This window comes from Leptodactylus fuscus, chromosome 5, assembly GCF_031893055.1.
Source record: "Leptodactylus fuscus isolate aLepFus1 chromosome 5, aLepFus1.hap2, whole genome shotgun sequence".
In the NCBI taxonomy this organism is placed as follows: domain Eukaryota; kingdom Metazoa; phylum Chordata; class Amphibia; order Anura; family Leptodactylidae; genus Leptodactylus; species Leptodactylus fuscus.
In genome coordinates, this window is record NC_134269.1 from 34,954,226 (window position 1) to 34,975,628 (window position 21,403).

Here is a 21,403-nt window from a genome sequence, read left to right on the forward strand (position 1 = left end):
CAGATATCAGTCTATGGGATTTCAGATTAACCCTTCAGTATTTCTGTTTGGTCTCGCTGCACTCACCTATATGGCAGTTGTACATCCAGATGCGTTGGCCGTCATATCGGCAGCGACACTTCATGACGTTGTTACTGTAGTCTGATTCTGCCACTTCCTGATTTGGGTTAATTACAATCTAAAGAAACCAAAAGAAAAAAAAAGTGTAACGCAAAATGCACATTGCCAGGACTGCTGAGCACTAGATGGCGCTGTGTTTTTATACTAAAAGTAGCAGCAGCTCCTTTATAGATGAAGGCAGACTGCAAGAACGGCTACAGGCAAGCATACTTAGCAAGTGTGTATGGTCGAGCAGAAATCGTATGGGTTTTGGTTTGGAGGGTTATTCTCAGTTCTACTTTTCTGCTCTAGGCTGTGGCCATATGTTGTGGAAATGCAGCCAAAGCCAGAAGTGGCACCAAAAGGAAAAGGAAATGTATAGGAAGTTGTTATACTGCTCCCTTCTACTCAATCCATTCCTGGCTTTGGCTTAAACTGCAAAAATATTTAACAAAAAAAGCTGTGTCACCCTCAGCCTTAAAGGGGCTCTAGTATTAGATTTTCCGGTTTTTAGATGGACATAGGCTATTCAGGTGCTGCTAATCTGTTTTGAAACCCGTCCCCCCCCCCTGTTTTTCTAAATTACCGTTAAAACGTATATGTAAATAAGTCCTACCGTGCACAGTGAGCATTCCGTGCACCCCCTGCGTCATGGCTTGTTCACGCCCTCTCTTATTTGACTTCCTCCTCCTTGCGATTCACTGCCTCCAGCCCGGTGGTTTCAATCAAAATCTTGCGCATGCACAGTAGTGCTCCCTCGAGTGCAACTGTGCACGCTCCAGCACCATTTTCCTGTAGTGAACACCACGACCGTACTGCTCATTCGCAGCTCACTCGCGTAGTTCTCAGGGGAACTGAGCAGTTCTCTGCACAAAATTGGCGCTGAAGCGTGTGCAGTAGCCCTCCGGAGGGAGCACTACTGCGCATGCACAAGATTTCGATCAAAAATGCTGGGCCGTAGGCGGTGAATTGCAAGGAGGAGGGCGTGAACAAGTTAGCAGCACCTGAATTTTCAGGCATATGTATCTAAAAACTGGAAAATCTAATGAAAGAGCCTCTTTAAAAGGGGTGTCCAGTTGAAGATTCTTATTCCCTTGTCCAAAAGATAGGAGATAAATGCTGAAAAATGCCTTTAGCGTAGGCGCCTGTCTTACAAATCTATCTAACAAACATATCCTATTAACCTTTCCCTCAATCAGGGGTCAGCGAGCACCAGGCCTCCAGCTTTTGTAAACAACTCCCATCATGCTCCAGTCACTTCTGTGTGAGTGTTGTGAACAGCCGAGATAGTGTGCATGATGGGAGTTGTAGTTTTGCAACAGCTGGAGGACTGGTGGTCACTGAACTTTGCCCTAGTGGATACGTAAATGGGTTACTGGAACCTTGAAAAACCACAAATCTCAGTCCAGTGCTGACACCGTGGCTGTCTATTGACCAACAGAAGACAATGCACTGCACTGCACAACACCGCAACACGTCCTAGACCTTTGCCATGTCTACACGAAGAGCTCATTCTATTTATTACATAGCCCATCTTTATTGATTCTTAAATAGTTAGATCGTGCCTATAAAAAACAACAGTAAGGAAAGTTCCGAGACGTCTCCAATATGACTAATACTTTTCCTGACGAACAGCTGTGTCTCTTGATCGCTTTCCAAGTTTCTTTCCCTTTTTTTTTTTTTCTTGTGAGGTAGCTAAATCCTGACTGATAAACACCCTGCTCCTTGTCACATTGCTATCCACGTTTTGGGAAGGATTTATAAAATATCGCTGACTTGGCTCTGAGTCAAAAAGCGGCTGCAAAAATCGTGCAACGTGAATGAGGACCATATGGGCGAGCAGCACGATTACATGGGGAGACATGCCAGCATACTGTAAATGCTTCAGATTCCCGCAGGGACCGGAGAGCCGTTACAACATATGCTTCCCTACATGGCGGACTGGGCGTCTCGTGTAGTGATAGGTTTAAGACGTGTATTACAGAGGGATAGCACTGTATACTGTCCTCGTCCCATAGATTCATCTAGCCAGTAATTCATACTCAGGATGGCGACTCACTGATTACAAGGACGGAGATGGTTTGTACCCCAGTTTGCAATGGAGTGACTGGTCAGACCGTTCGATTTAGTTTAGTGGAAACTGCCAGATCTAGCCAAGTAATTGTGGTGGTCCCCATTGAAATGAATGAGGTGGCACGCGTTGTCCAACCTCCCACTCCATTACAAACAGAGGTGCATAACCCCAAATTGTGAGGGTGTCGGGCTCCCTGACCAATCAACAAGTTACCTCTATCCTGTGGTTAAATCCCTATGACCCGACAACCTCTTAAAGGAATGAACATGAGTTGCATTGTGGGACTCACCTGGAAGAAGTAATCTCCTGGAGCGACGTCTGTGATATCTATCCACTGACAGTCAATATCATGTCTGTAGACGTCCCAGCAGCCGACGCTGATGCCTTGTTCTCCAAAATTTGCGCATACGTATTGTTTCTGCACATCTAAAGAGACGGAGGAAGAGATGAGCTTGGGAGGGACAAGAAGTGATCACTGGGGCAATGGCAGAGGATCCCAGATGTAGGAAGACAAGACAATTTCACCATTGGTTGCAGAAAATTCTGCGCCTGTTCCAGTTCTCTGAATGAAGCTCCGGCAGTTCTCGGTGCTCCAGACCTATTGACTTGAATGGAACTGATTTTCAGGCACAGAAATGACTGCAATGAATCTGCTGTGTGTGTGTGAATCCATCCTATAAAGTGATGACAATATGGTAGGTGCTTTCTATACCTGTTTCACATTCGGAGTCCTCCAAGCAGAAGCTGGCCTTGTGTCCTTCAGCAATCTTGGTTCCATTCAAGCTCAGTAGATCGTAGTGCGTGAAGACCTCCATACTGTGGAAGTGGCTGAAAGGAGCAAATGATGGGTTCAGCATAGTGTGGTGTATCATGACGGCTTTGGAGAAAATATCTTAAGCTTAGAATATCTGTTTTAGAAGAAACACCTCTACATAGATGCAATTTTGGATGGAACATGAAGATGAAAGCAAAAAAAAAAAAAAAAAACTTGGGCCAGTCTGAACTGGAGATCAAGAGCAAAATGACTTGCCAGCTCAGCTCCACCATCACTAAAACACTCAGATCTAAAGACATCAGGACTTCATAAAGTACAGAAAACCAGCCGCACGACCTAACACAATACACATGGACGAACAATAAGAAAGTCACCGTTTTACTCCTCATTAAAGGAGGGTGCACGTGACTTCTAAAGGTCTAGATCTAGAGACGTCTCATTGACCCCCTAATGCCTCTTATTATTGGGGTGGTGGGCCTGGATATAAGGGAGGCCGATGTGGGTGGGATCCTGATGAGGGCGCAGTGTACTGCGGTGATAAAGGAGTTGCCAACACTACATGGTGAAGGTATGGCGGTCAGGCGGCTGGGACTTACCATAGGCCTCCATTTCTAGTGGCAGCAGGTACAGTCTTCTGTGGGCAATTCCCCCTTGTTGACGTCACCAGTGATGTCCCGTTTGTGCCAGGTGGCCGTTATATCAAATCACAGGCCTCAGCAGTGACCTCTTCACAAACGGCACGCGAATGCAATAACATGCAATGACTGGCTGCAGTGGCCACCTGGCACAAACAATCGGGCATCTGGAAGTAGGAAACTAAACCTGCTGCCACTGGAATCAGAGGAGCGGGCAGGAGAGGCGAGTCATGGTTTTTAATGTTATTGGCCTCAACAGCAGCCTATTACATAATAACAAAAATGCCAGGCATGTGTTCCCGTCAGAAAAGCTGTCTGATGGCTCATACTCTAGCTCTGATTTCTCTTCTGAATACTTATGTGTTTATGGCCCCTTAGGACAGTGGTCCCCGATCATAGCTCACGAGTCACAAGTGGCTTGGGACCCCTATCTGTGTGGCTTCCCACGGCAGGCCCCTAGTTATGGCCATAAGCACTGGTTACAATGCAACAAAAATACTGGCGATATAGAATATGTATCCGCTCCGAGCAGTGCCAACTTAGATGGTATATAATATTATTTGTATAATTGCAGTAAAATCTTTGCAATTTCATCCTTTATATTTTTTAACCCAATGTGGCTTTCAACCTTCAGTCAGAGTTGTACAAAAGGTTGGCGACCTATGCCTTAGTATGGAGATAAGATGCACAGACCGCTTCTCTGAACGGCACACAGCAGCCTGCAATGTATGGGAAGAAGTGAACATCTATATCTCAGACTTGTATTACATCCAAGATACTAAGAACAAATAGAAGTGGATACTAACGTGTAACAGCTATACGATCTATGGATCCCTGTATTACGGGGTCAGTCAAGTTCTCTGACTTAAGAAGGGTTTATTATCCCCCCTCCCCCCAGTACTGACACCTGCATTCTTCATCCACTTCAGCACATCATGTTCTCCGATCTCCCCCCAAATAAACTTGACTTGTTCCTCTTAGACTATTGATGGTGCACCTTTACTGCCCACAGCCACAACACACAGATTCCTCCTTCCCGCCTTGACTACCTAGACCATGACTTTACCTTACACTAAACCATAGTTATGTAGCCACCCCACCCTGTTCTGGAGCCAAGTGCCAGGAAGACAAGCAGGTCTTTATACTGATCCTGTATTCCTCGACTCCGGTCTGGGATGCTCTTTATGGCATATATAATTAGGGGTGGGGTGTACTGAAGAGCAGCGGGCCCTGGGTACACCTCCATACTATATTTAAGGCTTATTTTGGCTTCCATCTGCTTGGAAATTCTACATTTAGACTGACTAATCTAATTCCGATCAATAGTAAATAATGGTGAGAACGAGCATCAGGGCCATGAAAGCCGGAGCAGAAAGGGAAACATTCCAGGTAGAATATTTTTATTTTATGAGGGAAATAAGGTTTATTTTTATAATGGGTCAGAACGGTGGTCTAAAGTGTTTACTGGAACATTTCTGCACTTAAAACCCAAGAAAAGGGTAAAAGTGTCTGGATAGGAAGTAAGAAGGTCAGATGTGAAATTCCATCTACTGCTAAAAAGAACTAACTTATTTCTTACTGATAGTTAAAGTGAAGCTGTCAGGTGAGGTCTACTGCCCTGTGTATATCATAGAGGAGAGAAGCTGAGCTCTGTGATATATAGGGATATATGATAGAGGAGAGAAGCTAAGCTATGTGATATATAGGATTATATGATAGAGGAGAGAAGCTGAGCTCTGTGATATATAGGGTGATATTATAGAGGAGAGAAGCTGAGCTCTGTGATATATATGTTTATATGATAGAGGAGAGAAGCTGAGCTCTGTGATATATAGGGATATATGATAGAGGAGAGAAGCTGAGCTCTGTGATATATAGGATTATATGATGGAGGAGAGAAGCTGAGCTCTGTGATATATAGGGTTATATGACAGAGGGAGAGACGCTGAGCTCTGTGATATATAGGGTTATATGATAGGGGAGAGAAGCTGAGCTCTGTGATATATAGGGTTATATGGTAGAGGGAGAGAAGCTGAGCTCTGTGATATATAGGGTTATATGATAGAGGAGAGAAGCTGAGCTCTGTGATATATAGGGTTATATGATAGAGGAGAGAAGCTGAGCTCTGTGATATATAGGGTTATATGATAGAGGAGAGAAGCTGAGCTCTGTGATATATAGGGTTATATGATAGAGGAGAGAAGCTGAGCTCTGTGATATATAGGGTTATATGATAGAGGAGAGAAGCTGAGCTCTGTGATATGTAGGGTTATATATATGATAGTTGGAGAGAAGCTGAGCTCTGTGATATGTAGGGTTATATATATGATAGTTGGAGAGAAGCTGAGCTCTGTGATATGTAGGGTTATATATATGATAGTTGGAGAGAAGCTAATGGACATGTTGGATTTGAATATGCCCGATCATTCAAGTGTCCAGTGTTGGCGTATTTCCTGCTTCCTATTGACAGTACGTGCTTGCTCAGCCAAGTGTTCATGTGTATTAGGGGCAGGAGGATGGTTATCAGCAGACCACCTTTGGGCTATATACTCTCTGATAGCAGCTTATTGTGCTTAAGGGCCAACAGGCTCATTGATCACTTAGAAAAAGAGGGCCAATGCTAGTAAACATACATCTTCATGTAACATGGGATATTTGTGAATACGTGTACTGGCTCAGAGAAGGAGACCATGTCCATATGCCTGAATACCATCAGGATCCATATTACACAGTGCTGTAACTTATCAATTCCCCTTGAATTTTGAATAAATGGTCATGGCGGCATTTCTATTTTTGTTTGGCCTCTTTTGTCACTTACCGGTGGCATTCATGCCATACCCATGCATGGCGTCCAGCCTTAGGTCTGAAATCAGCTTGGCCATTGTTGTGTATCTGTGAGCTAAATCTCAGGAGGCGGCGGTACCCTGTGGTGTAACTGGCCCGGTCAGCGGAGGAGGCGAGGCAGCGCTCTTCATGTGCACACTGCAGCATAAACATGGGTCTGTCCTCCAGGTAGGTGGTCTGCTCAACCAATGGGGCATTTAAGACCAAATCTGGGGCAGCTATTGGGGAAGAAAGTTGGGTAGTTAGCGTCAAACCTCCGGCTACATCCGTATACTCTTTACAGTTTGCTAAACACTTACTCTCTGCACATGATACTCCGGCAGCAAAACTTCCACCACCTTTGGGACAGTTGATATTGACTCCGTCATGTCTGCAATGTGCAAGAGACATCTCTGTGCCTGAACACTTTACACCACTCATGATGACATTATCTGCGTTGATATCCCCCTGCCAGTACCAGGTTTCCTGGAGAGACAAGAGAATGCCATGCTCAGTCATAAGCAATACAGATCCAATCACAGCACAGCTTTGATTTTGTATTCTGCTCCTGAAAAATTGAAGCTGCATTGTGATTGGTTGCAAACCGAAAACTAGTCCTGACTACGACTACACAACTACGACTCTACAGCCCTGGCTAGTGAGTTATGAGAGTGTGAGGACCACTGCTGCATACAAAATAGCTTGGAAAATCATCCGGAAACCTTCTATATCATTGAGGGATGATGGTGGTCGTAGTTCATGAAAAGTGAAGTCTCATAACTAGCTGTAATAATCCACAGAGTCATCGGCAGGATCCAAAAATATTAGAAAATTAGAGCTGGTCAAGGCGTCCTCTGACCAATACCAATAACATTCAGTGCTTACCTGGAATGCATGACTGGCAAAACCCAATCCTAGCTGCCGGCACACAATCATGGCCTCCAGTGTACCCCAGCCATCACTGCACACAGTGCCCCATTTCAGTGTCCCATTACGTTCCATCAGCACCTCAACTCGTCCCTCATGGGGGTTTCGTCCACCACTTAGACGGATCTGGTTGGAAATACATAATCTTGGATGAGTTGTGAACATTCTTAGGCAATTTTTACTTCCATGAGATCACTATACCTAGATTCTATACCAAAGAATTACCAAGTCTTATTGAGTACTTGTATTGTTGTGGATTACGCTAGTTTCATGAACAAGCAGTGGCGTAACTAGGTATGGCAGGGCCCCGTGGCGAACTTTTGACATGCCTCCCCCCCCCCCCCCCAAAGACCCTGAGTGAACGCCTCCCTACGCTGCTTTCCTGCACACACACTATTATGCCCCATAGTGGCCCCTGCACACAGTATTATTCCCGCATAGTGGCCCCTGCACACAATATTATTCCCTATAGTGGCCCCTGCACACAGTATTATTCCCTATAGTGGCCCTGCACAAAGTATTATTCCCTATAGTGGCCCCTGCACACAGTATTATTCCCCCATAGTGGCCCCTGCGCACAGTATTATTCCCTATAGTGGCCCCTGCACACAGTATTATTCCCTATAGTGGCCCTGCACACAGTATTATTCCCTATAGTGGCCCCTGCACACAGTATTATTCCCCCATAGTGGCCCCTGCACACACTATTATGTACTGTAATGCATAATATTGTAATAAGTTTGCTGTCTGGGGAATAAGGGGTTACAGCACTGAACGTGGCATTGTAACCCCTTCTTCCCCAGGCAGTAGAAAGAGCAGCAGGCAGCTGCCAGCACAGTACTGTGTGCTGACCGCCTGCCCTGCACACATGGGTTAAACTGACCAGTGTGCACTCAATCTTCAGGAGACTTCAGCGCTGCACTGCTTACTGCATAAGTTGAATCCCCCAGCACTATCTTCTTTCTGCATGATGTCTCTGTCCCTCCCCAATTGTCAGGATGCACACTGAGGCTCTCCCCCACCTGGAATTCGACACCTTAAGGGGGTCTCAGGCTTCAAAAGTAAAATTTATTTTTTATTTCTTTTTTGGAAACCATGTTAGATTCACATAGACATAATGTTTTTTTAGAATGACATAAATCTGACCATTAGGTACAGTTAAGTCCAGAAATATTTGGACTGTGACACAAGTTTTGGAATATTATCTGGTTACCAAAACATATTGAAGGTACAGTTATATAATGAATTTAGGCTTAAAGTTCAGACTCTCATTACTTTAAGGGTATTCACATCCTAATTGGAGGAAGGGTTTAGGAATTGCAGTTCTGTAATATGTAGCTGTCTCCTTTTCATGGAATCAAAGGTAATAGGACAATTATCTCAAAAGCTATTTAATGGGCTGCCTGGGCTATCCCCTCCTTAATCTGTCTGGAATTAATCCCAGCTGTGACATTTGTATTTGGGAGCTGTTGCTGTGAACCCACAACATGTGGTCAAAGGACCGCTCAATGTCCATCATAAGGATGAAAAAAGAAGAAATCCATCAGAGAGAGGATGGAAACGTTAGAAGTGGCCGAATCAACAGTTTGGCTAAAAAAGAGCGCACTGGTGAGCTGGGGAACTCAAGAAGGCCTGGACAGCCACAGAAGACAACAGTAGTAGATGAACAAAGAATCTTTTCTATGGTGAAGAAAACCCTTCACAACATCCACCCAAGTAAAGAACACTCTCCATGAAGTAGGTGAATCAATATCTAAGTCTATCTTAGAGCAAATGCAGAGTGTTCACCACAAGGTGCAAACCATTCATCAGCCTCCAGGAGTGTTTATTTGTCCCATTACTTTTGAGCCCCTGAAGTGAGGAGACTTCAATTCCGAAATGTTTTAAAATCCAATATAGTGGCTGCAGCACCCGACTCATGAAGATTGCATCACTTCCCAAATATTTTTGGACCTAACTGTGTACCCCCTGAGCACCCTTCTCGTCTGTTATAGCAATCCATTGGGTGTCTTTGTCCCAGTGACAGCAGTGGTATGTCCAAGAAAGGAGCAAAGATAGAAGAAATTTCTTTTTGTACCTGGTTTTGAAATCCCATGGCTGGTACGTTACACCTCACTGCGGCGTCCTCCTCGTGGTTGCAGCCCGTGTTGTGGGTATTAAATGTGCAGTCTATAATGGACTTCTCAAAACCAGTGCACTGGATTTCACTCATATGGATGTGGCCCATTCCTAAGAAAAGACATGCAACGTAACATGGTAAGACTTATATCCAGGGCTGTGGAGTTGGAGTCAGAATATTATATCATACAATTATTAATATTGCATAATTAATTAGAAGTATAACTATTTTTATAGGATTTTTCATGAATTAGAGGATCTTTACTGCTTATGACTGTCATCCATGTCTGAAGGAGTTGGAGTCGGTGGTTTGGCCTACCTACCCCACAGCCCTGGTTACATCACTTCTTGCATTCTCATATTACCTTGCCCCAACTGTGCTCCCACCAAGGCCTCTTTGGCAGTTCCAAAGCCAAGTTCCCTGCAGACCACACTGGCAGATACCAAGTTCCACTTGTCGTCACAAATTGTTCCCCACTCGTTGTTCTTTAGGACTTCAACTCGTCCTTCTCCAATATTGGCTCCGCCCCTTAGACGTATCAGTGGCTGCTATAAAATAGGAATAAAAATTACAACAAAGTGAGACATAGACTACTATACCCATAATAAGATGACCATATCCATATCAATGCATGGGCTAGAAATGAATAGTATGACATTTCATCAAAATTCATGGCAACCTCCATCCCCCTAAAAATCTGCAGATTCTAAATAGAAAATCCATAGATCCATGGTTAAGCATTGCATGTTTTCTGGACCTGGCTTTAGACCACCATGCACTTGGCAAATATTCATCAATGTGTCTTAATATTACTTTGGAATTTATGTCTGTCATCAGTGCTGTCCACCAATAACAATTCATCAGAGGCAGAATTACAATCCTCCTGGGTTAGGTTCTGGTGGTTCTGGTCATGTGCACCCTGCCGACTGCATGTTATAGAGCAGGAGGAGCTGAGCAAATCGATATATAGTTTTATGGGACAAGATTCGCTATAACTTGCCATTTATCCATTGAAATCTCTGCAGGAGGCGGAGCTATCAGTGACTCACAGTCATAGAGGCGAGGAGTAGTCACTGATAGCTCCGCCTCCTAGACTTCTCAACATAGAAAGAGCAAAGATTTCAACAGATAAATGACAATTTATACTGAACCTTTTCCCATAAACTTCTATATCAATCTGCTCAGCTCCTCCTGCTCTATAACATGCTGCCTGCAGACTGACCAACATTTTCCACGTGATACATTGCCTTTAAGTCAGGAATGATAAAAGAGATTATTATACTAGTGACATAACCTCAATTGTACCTCTTGACGGAAAGCTTTGCGGAAGCCATTGGCTGGACTGGGGGCGAAGGCTCTTCCAGGAGTACAGCTAACAACTGCAGGGGCGCCATCGGAGCAGATCTGGTTAGTGGAAATATTGGTGCTTAGTTGTCCTCCCACATTGCAGGAGGAGAGATGGGCCTCATTTCCGGTGCAGTTTGCCGAGAACTTCCAATAAGTGTGCTTCTTGCGGGTGGCGAACATCCTGGCGAAAGATACAGTTTAATGGGTGAAACAACAGAATCCAATAGATGACTGGGTTTATTACAATGGATAAAAAGATGAAATCTGATCAGTATGGCTTTTAAAGTCTCATATTATATACCTATTATTTTCACAGAGAATGGTAAAAGTCCTCATGCACTTTATTATGTTGGGGATGGATCCTGCACTACCAGATATGAACAACAGATGGTAGTGAAGAACATCAGCTATGTTCTTATAGATATTTGTAGGCTCTTCTTAGTCAGGATATGTTATACCTTGTACTTTCTAGTATGTTACAATGAATTTATTCATCTATATAGCGCCAGTTTATTCCACAGAGCTGTACATAGATTGTCATTACTTATAGTATTATTTGTTTAGACTACCAGAGATCAGAAACCATTTCTTCCCATTTACAGGTCTTACTCATGGCCTTGTGGTGAGGATAGCCCACTTACTTGTACACCTTCTGGTTGTATTTCCTTTCTCCAGGGAAACCGAACATGCCACATATCACTCTGCTGTTTTTTGGGGTCCAATGGGTATCACACACCTGCAACCACGTGTTATCGACTTTGACTTCTACATAACCCTCAGTTACAGGCACACGTTTTCGGTAGGTGGCCAGGATTGGGCGTATGCGCACTTCTTCGACCTGGATTTGCAGCTCCTACCATGAAGGAAATAGCAGAACATACATGTAAAGCTGACCTTAGACCTGATCACATACAGTATATGTAATATACACTATTATTACACCCACAATACATTTTCATAAGAACTGTAGCCTGAAAATAAAGTTATTGTATCCCATCGTGTAATCTATGATATGTTGGGTATCCGACTGCAAGTGTACAATATTCCTACAGCTCCTCCACAGGATAAATGAAGTATTGAAATCAGTGGGATATCAATGAAATGAGACTCAGTAGCCACCATTTTCCTCTTCTGTATTATTTGTAGTAGGTGGGGACAAGGGGTATAATTTCGGGGGGTGTTGTTGCATCTAGGCATTACTGGTCTTACTTGTATGGCTGACGTCATTTGTAGGTTTTTGGGTTATGATATATTAAGAGTCACCAAGAATAAAACATGACTATTGAAGCAGATTGTAATTGCCATTGCAGAGTGTCAGCTCAGCAGTCTAGCCAAGTGTAAGGGATAAGAGTGCTTGCTTCTAGCTCACCCCACACACCCAGAGTGAGTCACAGCCAGTCCTCCACTCTACGTGACCACAGCAGAATGCAGGAGGAGGCGCTCCCCTATAGGAGGCGTCTGCCAGATGTGTGCTTAACCCTACAGGACATGTATAGGCACAGATGTATTGTATTTTATAGATGTAACAGGATATAATTTAAGATCTACTGTGTATATACCTCCTATACCCTGGTCCACTGGAGGCACCTCTACCATCTGCACCTATATACACATATAGGTACATAAGTACATATAAAGCCTCTATGGTATGTATATGTAAGGCCTGTGATCTTCAACTCACGTCTGGAAGACCCCAATAAAACTATTGCCATACACATACAGTAAGACTATGTTTGTACAGAGGAATGTGCCACTGATTTTGAGGCCCATTCCCCAAAATCAGCCCCAAATTCCACCTGAACCCTGCCCATTCATTTCAAAGGAGAGGCAGACACTGATCATTATGCTCAATGTCCCATGGCAGTGGATGGGAGGCAGGAAAATTCCGCCTGGTTGGTGTAGAATTTGTAAATTCCAGGGCAGAATCTGCAACAGAATTTGGTCAAGCAGAAAAAGTCGACTTCAAATTCCTGAAGCTGAATTTTTGAGCTTTGTACAAAGTGTGAACATACCCTAAGCACCTTTAACAGCATGGCAAGAGATTTTTAGAAATTCTATATTATTATAAACATAGGGGTGTTTAAATGCAGGAATTCAGGAATTTGATGCAGATTTTTTCTGACAAGGATTTTGACACTGAATTTGAAGCTGATTTTGACGTGATGCAGAATTTAGAGAAAAGTGTCACCTGTTTTGCCTTTATTGGCTAGTGCCAAATTCCGAATTTTGACGACTTCCATGTCTACAGTGTCCATATTAGTACATCCTCAGATATCAGAGTCAAACATCAGATTAATGCTAGTTTACAGCTCTGATACCTGACTTCTGATTTGTCTGACACCTGACTCTGACACCTGACTCTGACATCTAATACCTGACTCTGATACCTGACTCTGACACCTGACCCTGATACCTGACTCTGACACCTGACCCTGATACCTGACTCTGACAACTGACTCTGACAACTGATACCTGACTCTGACACCTGACTCTGATACCTGACTTTGACACCTGACTCTGATACCTGACTCTGACACCTGACTCTGACAACTGACACCTGACTTTGATACCTGACTCTGACACCTGACTCTGACAACTGACACCTGACTCTGATACCTGACTCTGATACCTGACTCTGACACCTGACTTCTGACTCCGTCAGAGATCAGACTCAGGCATCACATACAAGCCAGCACATACACTATGCCTCCCAATGATTGGCCAGGATTACAGAGCCCCCTGCTGACACTCAGGAGTAGAAGATACAGTGTATATAGGAGCTGCAGGCTGAGAATCTCAGATGAGACCTGATACCTGACTTGTGACTCCTTCATAGATCAGACTCAGACATCACATACAAGCCAGCACATACACTATACCTGCTAATGATTGGCCAGGATTACAGAGCCCCCTGCAGGAGTAGAGGATACAGTGTATATAGCAGCTGCAGGCTGAGAAACTCAGATGAGACCTGATACCTGACTTGTGACTCCTTCATAGATCAGACTCAGACATCACATCACAGTAGAGCTGATTGGATGAGACTCTTGCAGTAATTGTCATTGACAGCATCTCCACCAATCAGAGCTTCTGAGGGAGGGAACTTCATAAAGCTGCTGAAGTCTGGAACGTTCCTCCCTCAGAAGCTCTGATTGGTGGAGATGCTGTCAATGACAATTACTGCAAGAGTCTCATCCAATCAGCTCTACTCCTCCTCTACTTTGTGCAGGACTTTTCTCTCTGATGATTTTTTGGTAAAATCTGCAGCAGGGTCTCCTATGGAATATTAGTTGAGGTTCTTTGGAGCTTATTGGTGAATTTTTGTAGCACAATGTTGTAGGTCCCGCCCCTTTACTGTGAGTCTACGCCCCTTTTTTCACAAGTTTTAAAAGTATTTAAAACACTTGATAAATGTGGTGCCCAACATGTTACAGGGTGTATTTGGTGAAAATGATACTAGAATTCTGGAGCATTTCACTTGATAAGTTTCCACCATTGTATGTGCTGGCTTGTATGTGATGTCTGAGTCTGACTTCTGAAAGAGTCACAAGTCAGGTCTCAGGTCTCATCTGAGTTTCTCAGCCTGCAGCTGCTATATACACTGTATCTTCTACGCCTGAGTGTCAGCAGGGGGCTCTGTAATCCTGGCCAATCATTAGCAGGTATAGTGTATGTGCTGGCTTGTATGTGATGTCTGAGTCTGATCTATGAAGGAGTCACAAGTCAGGTATCAGGTCTCATCTGAGATTCTCAGCCTGCAGCTCCTATATACACTGTATCTTCTACTCCTGAGTGTCAGCAGGGGGCTCTGTAATCCTGGCCAATCATTGGGAGGCATAGTGTATGTGCTGGCTTGTATGTGATGCCTGAGTCTGATCTCTGACGGAGTCAGAAGTCAGAGTCAGGTTTCAGAGTCAGTTGTCAGAGTCAGGTATCAGAGTCAGGTGTCAGAGTCAGGTATCAAAGTCAGGTGTCAGTTGTCAGAGTCAGGTATCAGAGTCAGGTGTCAGGTGTCAGAGTCAGGTATCAGAGTCAGGTGTCAGTTGTCAGAGTCAGGTGTCAGAGTCAGGTATCAGAGTCAGGTGTCAGTTGTCAGAGTCAGGTGTCAAAGTCAGGTATCAGAGTCAGGTGTCAAAGTCAGGTATCAGAGTCAGGTATCAGGTATCAGAGTCAGGTATCAGGGTCAGGTGTCAGAGTCAGGTATCAGGGTCAGGTGTCAAAGTCAGGTATCAGAGTCAGGTGTCAGGTATCAGGGTCAGGTATCAGAGTCAGGTATCAGGGTCAGGTGTCAGAGTCAGGTATCAGGGTCAGGTATTAGATGTCACTAGTCAGAGTCAGGTGTCAGAGTCAGGTGTCAGACAAATCAGATGTCAGAAGTCAGGTATCAGAGCTGTAAACTAGTATTAATCTGATGTTTGACTCTGATATCTGAGGATGTCCTAATATGGACACTGTACATGTCCAATTCCATGCCAACAAAAGGTGTATTTTTCCGCCTCCCATTAATTTCAATGGGAGTTCTCAGATGGAATGCCCCTAAATAATGAGCAGGACGCTTATCTTTTCCACTAGGCGATTAACCTACTATCTCTCATAGAAATGAATGGCAGGCAGATTTCAGGCAGAATCTGTGGTGGATTTTGAGACGGATTCAGCATCAAATCCCTACACGTGAAGACACCCCTAGATACCCTACTTGGGGTAAACTAAACGCAGCAACACAGGATTCTGAAGATAAGTTCTTCTCAAAAAGGAACTCCCTCCATAATACATGTACAAAAGATTCCAGCATTCAGGTATACAAGATTAAGAAATTGTCATTTTATTAAAATCCCAAATCTTCCTCAAACCTCTAGATGGCCTGTAGACTGAAAAAAGGAGTGTGCTAAGGCTGGGTTCACACGGGAGTTTTTTGGACCGGATTTTGACGTGGAGGCCAACTTAGAATCCAGTCCAAAAAATGGCTAGCCGCGACTGGATGCCAGTGGAGTGCATACGGCTTTCCACTCTGGATTAGGCCCTAATGAATGGGCCTAGTCGGGAGGGAGTGTCGCAAGGTGGACGCCTGAAGAAAGGGCAGGTCACTTCTTTTTGTTTCCGCGAGCGCGAAGGAAATGACTTTGAAGGTTTTTTTTAGCTGGATTGTGACACGAATTCCACGTTAAAATCTGGCCCAAAAAACTCCCACCTTAGCACGCTCCTTTTGTGTGTCTACAGGCAATCTAGATGGTGGAGGAAAGTTTGGGATGGACTGAAACGCCGCAGCGCTTTTACTCTATAGAATAAAATTACAATGTCTTTATCGCCTGCACCTAAGTGTTGAGATCTCGTACAGTATATCTAGTAGGGGCCAAATTCATAGGACCAGTCCCTGCACCCCCTGCCTGTCCATGGTCTCTACAGAAATACACTGAAACCGCACCAGATGGGTTTTGATGGAAAACAAACTAGAGATGGGTAAACAGGGCTTATCTGCAATGAAAACATGTCTGATGCATAAAAGAGTCTGGAGAATAGCTGAGTGCGAGCCTAAATATACTGTCACACTCTCTCTCAGTGGTGAGCTGTGTACACATGGTGCCCGCTGCCCGCTATATATACCCTGGCTAGTCTTCTTTTAGATGTGACCACAGTCTCAGCAAACACAGCTTCTTCATGCAGAAGAGACACTGAACTTGTGACCCAGACACTTCACACGATACCCAGACCAAGCGCTGCGGGCACCAATACCAGGCTCAGACAGAGAGCGGCTCAGCCTGGGCAGAGAGTAAACAGGGCAGAGCCACCATTAGTAAGGGCACGCCTAAAGCAAATCCCTCACATCATGGTACATCTGAGGACGATGTCTGCACTAGGTGAAGCTGGGGGTCCACGTAGGTGCTGCTTTGTAGCATGAATAGCAATTCCATAAAATGTATTAGAAGAAGTCCCTGATTCTGGAAAGTGGTTTTTGCAAGGATCAGCATGGCCTGGTGTGTGTAAGTAGTGGTACAGTACAGCACTGTGTATGGTGAGAGCTTGTGTGGTAAGAAATGTGTACTGTATACTAGGTGTGATAGTAGTGAGCAAACACCAGCCCACGCAGTGCTCCCCCGCTGTATGGCCAAGATCAGCCCGGGAGCCCAGCGACAGCCATGTCCGGTACATGAGGGAGTGCAATAACTATAAAGGGACGTGTGATTGAGGAAGTCTAATATCTGTATACAGATGAGACAGATATAGTGACGGTGTATATAAGCTGATTTATATTACATAGCTGTGCTTTTTCTTGTACTATCACTGTATTATCCATGCTGCTGTAACACACTGAATTTCCCCATGGTGGGACTATTAAAGGATGATCTCATCTTATCTTAGAGCTGTGTATAGCGCTAGTATATGAAAGCTATAATGACTGTGTATACTGGGTGATATCTAGCAGAGAAGTATCAGTTTTGCGTCTACCCACTGAAATATGTGGCAGATACAAATATTTCCCACACTGCTTTTTATGGATTGGGTGTGTGAGGTACGACATGGCGGCGATTAATGGAAAACGTGATGAATGTCCGGTCTTGCTGAGTACAACCAGACCTTACAGTCCAACTGGGCCACCAAGGACTGAGCGCACACTGAGGAAGGGGCCAACATCCTGCGGATGGGTCACATTGTCACATGCCATCATCTGGGACTGGACGACCCTTAGTAACTTTGCAATCATTCTTAGAGAGGCCATCTACTCTAGAGACCTGAAGTCCAAGGGATGGAAACCCTAACCCTTAGTTGGGCTAAAGATCTGCCTCTATCATACGTTCAGCAAACCATTCCTCACCTCCAGCCTCTCCACCAAGGCATTGTCACTCTTGAATCCAGGGATCCTGCGGTCGCTGCACTGTACCCCCACATCCTCGCTATGCTTACAGTCCGTCACTCCCCAACCATTATGGGTGCATTCAGCAATGCTTCTCTCCCTCCCTCCACAGTGCACATTGTCCATCCAGATTCTTCCTGTTGGAGACAGTAAGCATGGTCATATTACGTCATGGTGTAGTGTTATTGAGCACATATAATAAACCTAATACATGGTCACCCTAGTTCACCCTGGTGCATGGATTATCACCGATTCACTCATGTGTAACTCAATGAGTACAGCAGCTTCCCGAGCTACAACTGACTGCAACGCATGTGTGCCTCAGAGCTGTATTCACACTGCAGAAACATCAACTGAGATAACTACATAGAGCATACCTCATTAAAAAAGTGTTTTCCATAAGTGAATATAAGGCACTTTGTAATATATCTTATTAAGGAAATATATATCTTTCTACAATTATCAGACTGAGTTTCTTTATACATAGAAGTCTATGAAGAGAAGAGGGAAAGGAGGAGACTGAGAAAAGACACACAAACTCTGCTACACTCAGAGAATTGTGTTTCAAGAGACAACTACCACTACACAAAATGGGGCCAAAAATCCGATAACAGACTGCTCCTCCTTCTCCCCTCTCCATAGACTTCTGTGTGGGAGGCAAATACAGATACAGACAATATATGAAGAAACTGTCTGAGACAAGGAGGATCATCCTAATAATTGGAGAAGGAAACATATTTATTTAATAAGATATATTACAAAGTTTCTTATATTCACCTGTGCTATTCATTTGGGAAATGTTGTTTTATAGTTGGGGGTATACCAACATTTCCAATTATGTCTATGGAAAGAAATAGAATTGCTCTAGGCCTGAATACAATGTCAGAGCCAGGACATAACTATATGGGGTGCACATGAAGCACTTACATATAGACCTTGGTAGAAAACTTTCCCAGGAAATTCAGGACAGTGACAAAATCTGCATTGTGGCCCAGAAGCTTCACGTTGCCCCCCATGAATGGTGACATTATGGTATATATTTCCAAAGACATGTCCGCTGGTTGTTTTATGTGAACACTTGCCAACACATTGGATAGCTTGGTAGGTAAAGGACAAAGTATCCCAGTATATTCCTTCAATGTTCTTACCTTCTCCTTTCCCGTACTTAGAGCCGGGGGCCCATGAGACTGCCTCCAAGTAGCCCAGGTCTCGACAGACTATGTGAGCAGCATACAAGGAGAAATCGTCATCGCAGACAGTGCCCCACTCTCCATCATAAAATACTTCCACTCTTCCTTCATTGTGTTTGCGCTTGTCTCCGGCTAGCCGGATGTGGATTTTTGGTGTTGGCTTAGGTGGTTCTGTGGGTAGTGGGTCAGGGTCCTGTGGCTGGTGATATTCAGGATAATACTGCCAGTGCTCATACTGCCCCAGTGTGGGTACCGTCAGACTGAGGAAGAACAGGAATACATGGGCCACCAGCATAGTTTACAACCAAAGTGACTGTAGCGACACCTCACCTGTAACGAAAGACAGACACGGGGAGCAGAGATTAGACCATCGTATAGATGTTCACCTTCATATGTTACAATACCTTTAGTCCGCTCTTCTTTGCAGATCATCTCTAAATCATTAAGATTTTGAGGCTGTCCCTTGGCATCTCGGAGCTTCAGCTCCCTCGATAAGTTTTCTATGGGATTAGGGTCTGGACACTGGCTAGACCACTCCATGACCTTAATGTGCTTCTTTTTGAGCCACTCCTTTGTTGCCTTGGCTGTATGTTTTGGGTCCTGCTGGAAGACCCTGCCACAACCCATTTTTAATGTCCTGGATGGAGGGAAGGAGGTTGTCACTGAGGATTTTACAGTACATGGCTCCATCCATTCTCCCATTGATGCAGTGAAGTAGTCCTGTGCCCTTAGCAGAGAATCACCCCAAATATAATGTTTCCACCTCCATGCTTGGCAGTGGGGACGGTGTTCTTTGGGTCATGGGCAGCATTTCTCTTCCTCCAAACACGATGAGTTGAGTTAATGCAAAAGAGCTCAATTTGTGTCTCATCTGACCACAGCACCTTCTCCCAATCACTCTCAGGATCATCCAGATTGGTCAAATGAGACAAAAGTTGAGCTCTTTGGCATTAACTCAACTCGTCGTGTTTGGAGGAAGAAAAATGCTGCCCATGACCCAAAGAACACCTTGGAGGTTGAGCAGATCAGGGCACCTATGTATAGGAGTCGTATCTCTGTATATATGGCATCATACAGCGCCGGTATGGCAATAGAGGTGTGCAGATCAAGACACCCATGTATAGGAGTCATATCTCTGTATATATGACATCCTACAGCGCATACTGTATATAGCAGCACATACAGACTAGCAGATCAAGGCACCCATGTATAGGAGTCGTATCTCTGTATATATGACATCCTACAGCGCATATATAGCAGCACATAGAGACTAGCAGATCAGGGCATGCATGTATATTAGTCTTATCTCTGTATATATGGCATCTTACAGCAACATATAGAGGCTATGCAGATCACGGCAACCATGTATATTAGTCGTATCTCTGTATATATGGCATCTTACAGCAGTATATAGAGGCTATGCAGCCATGTATAGGATTCCTACAGTAAAGATACATCACATATTACGTAACACTGAACTATAGGATGTTATCAATTTCTACTGAAAAGTGATTGTCCATTAATAAGGGATGCCTGGGACGTTCAGTATGTAGACAGGGTCACATTGCCTTTATGAAGGTGCCCCGTAATCCTGCTAACAATTCTTTCAGGACGCTGTCACCTCCATTATTCATGTGGAACGTCCGCCCGACTGCAAATGCAAACTACATATAGTTTGTGCAAATACATACAAGTTGAAACCCATAGAAAAATGTTGAGCATGTTCATGAAGATAAGAGAAGGGAGCGTACACATAGTGTATAGGAAAGCCTGACAGAGTAGGCCTCAACCCTGTGGCAGAGGAAACATGGCTGTGGTTGCCCGTAGCAACGAGTGTTCAGCCATTATCTTACATAGGGTCTAGGACAGTGATGGTGAACCTTTTAGAGACTAAGTGTCCAAACTGCAACCCAAAACCCACTAAATGATCACGAAGTGCCAATACAGCAATTTATCCTTAATACTGTGCATATTCACAATTGCGGACAGTTACGGACCTGCAAAAGACGATCATGTAAATATTACAGAGCTTTCAATGATACAAACAACTTTGTACTGAAGGTGAAGCTCTCTGCATTTGGTACTTTTGAACAATTAATTTTCACTATTTACATCGCACAGGATCGGTGTTATAGTGACCGTGCCATGTTATTACAGCCTGTACTAATATCATGTCTGCTATAAAACAGATACTGTGTGATATAAATAGTGAAAGGGCCCCCACACAGTACAATATGCTCCACAGTGGCCCCCCACACAGTACAATATCTTCCACAGGGGGAGGGGCCCACACACAGTACAATATACTCCACGGTGGTCAGGGGTGAACCTGCTCCTTTCGCCGCCCGAGGCGAAGTACAGAAAGCCGCCCCCCCTGCGGGGGAGGGGGCGGAATGGGGGTGTGGCATAGCGGAGGGGTGTGGCGACTCAAAGGGGGTGGGGCTTAGCGCCGACTGCCTGCGCTCTGCCTGAGCGTGAGGGGAGGCTGCTGGAGCAGCGCTGCTCCAGTGGCCTCCCCAAACCACCGCTCCGTGCTAAGCCAGTCCAGGACAGCTTGTCCTGGA

General features: G+C 44.5%; 2 protein-coding genes across 2 annotated transcripts in view; both read right to left on the reverse strand.

Annotated features, from left to right (window-relative positions):
- LOC142202649 (caspase-7-like) overlaps positions 1 to 21,403 on the reverse strand; it is a 436,926-nt gene that overhangs the window by 329,387 nt on the left and 86,136 nt on the right. The gene's annotated exons all lie outside the window — the stretch shown is intronic.
- Positions 1 to 21,403, reverse strand: part of LOXL2 (lysyl oxidase like 2) — a 43,945-nt gene that overhangs the window by 1,164 nt on the left and 21,378 nt on the right. The window contains exons 2-13 of the mRNA XM_075272806.1: positions 18,798 to 19,169; positions 17,611 to 17,786; positions 11,441 to 11,652; positions 10,758 to 10,980; positions 9,817 to 10,000; positions 9,411 to 9,562; positions 7,292 to 7,459; positions 6,727 to 6,892; positions 6,402 to 6,645; positions 2,886 to 3,001; positions 2,463 to 2,599; positions 67 to 178 (exon numbers count right to left, since the gene is read on the reverse strand). Of these exons, the coding sequence (XP_075128907.1) occupies positions 67 to 178; positions 2,463 to 2,599; positions 2,886 to 3,001; positions 6,402 to 6,645; positions 6,727 to 6,892; positions 7,292 to 7,459; positions 9,411 to 9,562; positions 9,817 to 10,000; positions 10,758 to 10,980; positions 11,441 to 11,652; positions 17,611 to 17,786; positions 18,798 to 19,134 (2,227 nt within the window). The 5' untranslated portion in view covers positions 19,135 to 19,169. The remainder of the gene's footprint in view (positions 1 to 66; positions 179 to 2,462; positions 2,600 to 2,885; positions 3,002 to 6,401; positions 6,646 to 6,726; positions 6,893 to 7,291; positions 7,460 to 9,410; positions 9,563 to 9,816; positions 10,001 to 10,757; positions 10,981 to 11,440; positions 11,653 to 17,610; positions 17,787 to 18,797; positions 19,170 to 21,403) is intronic.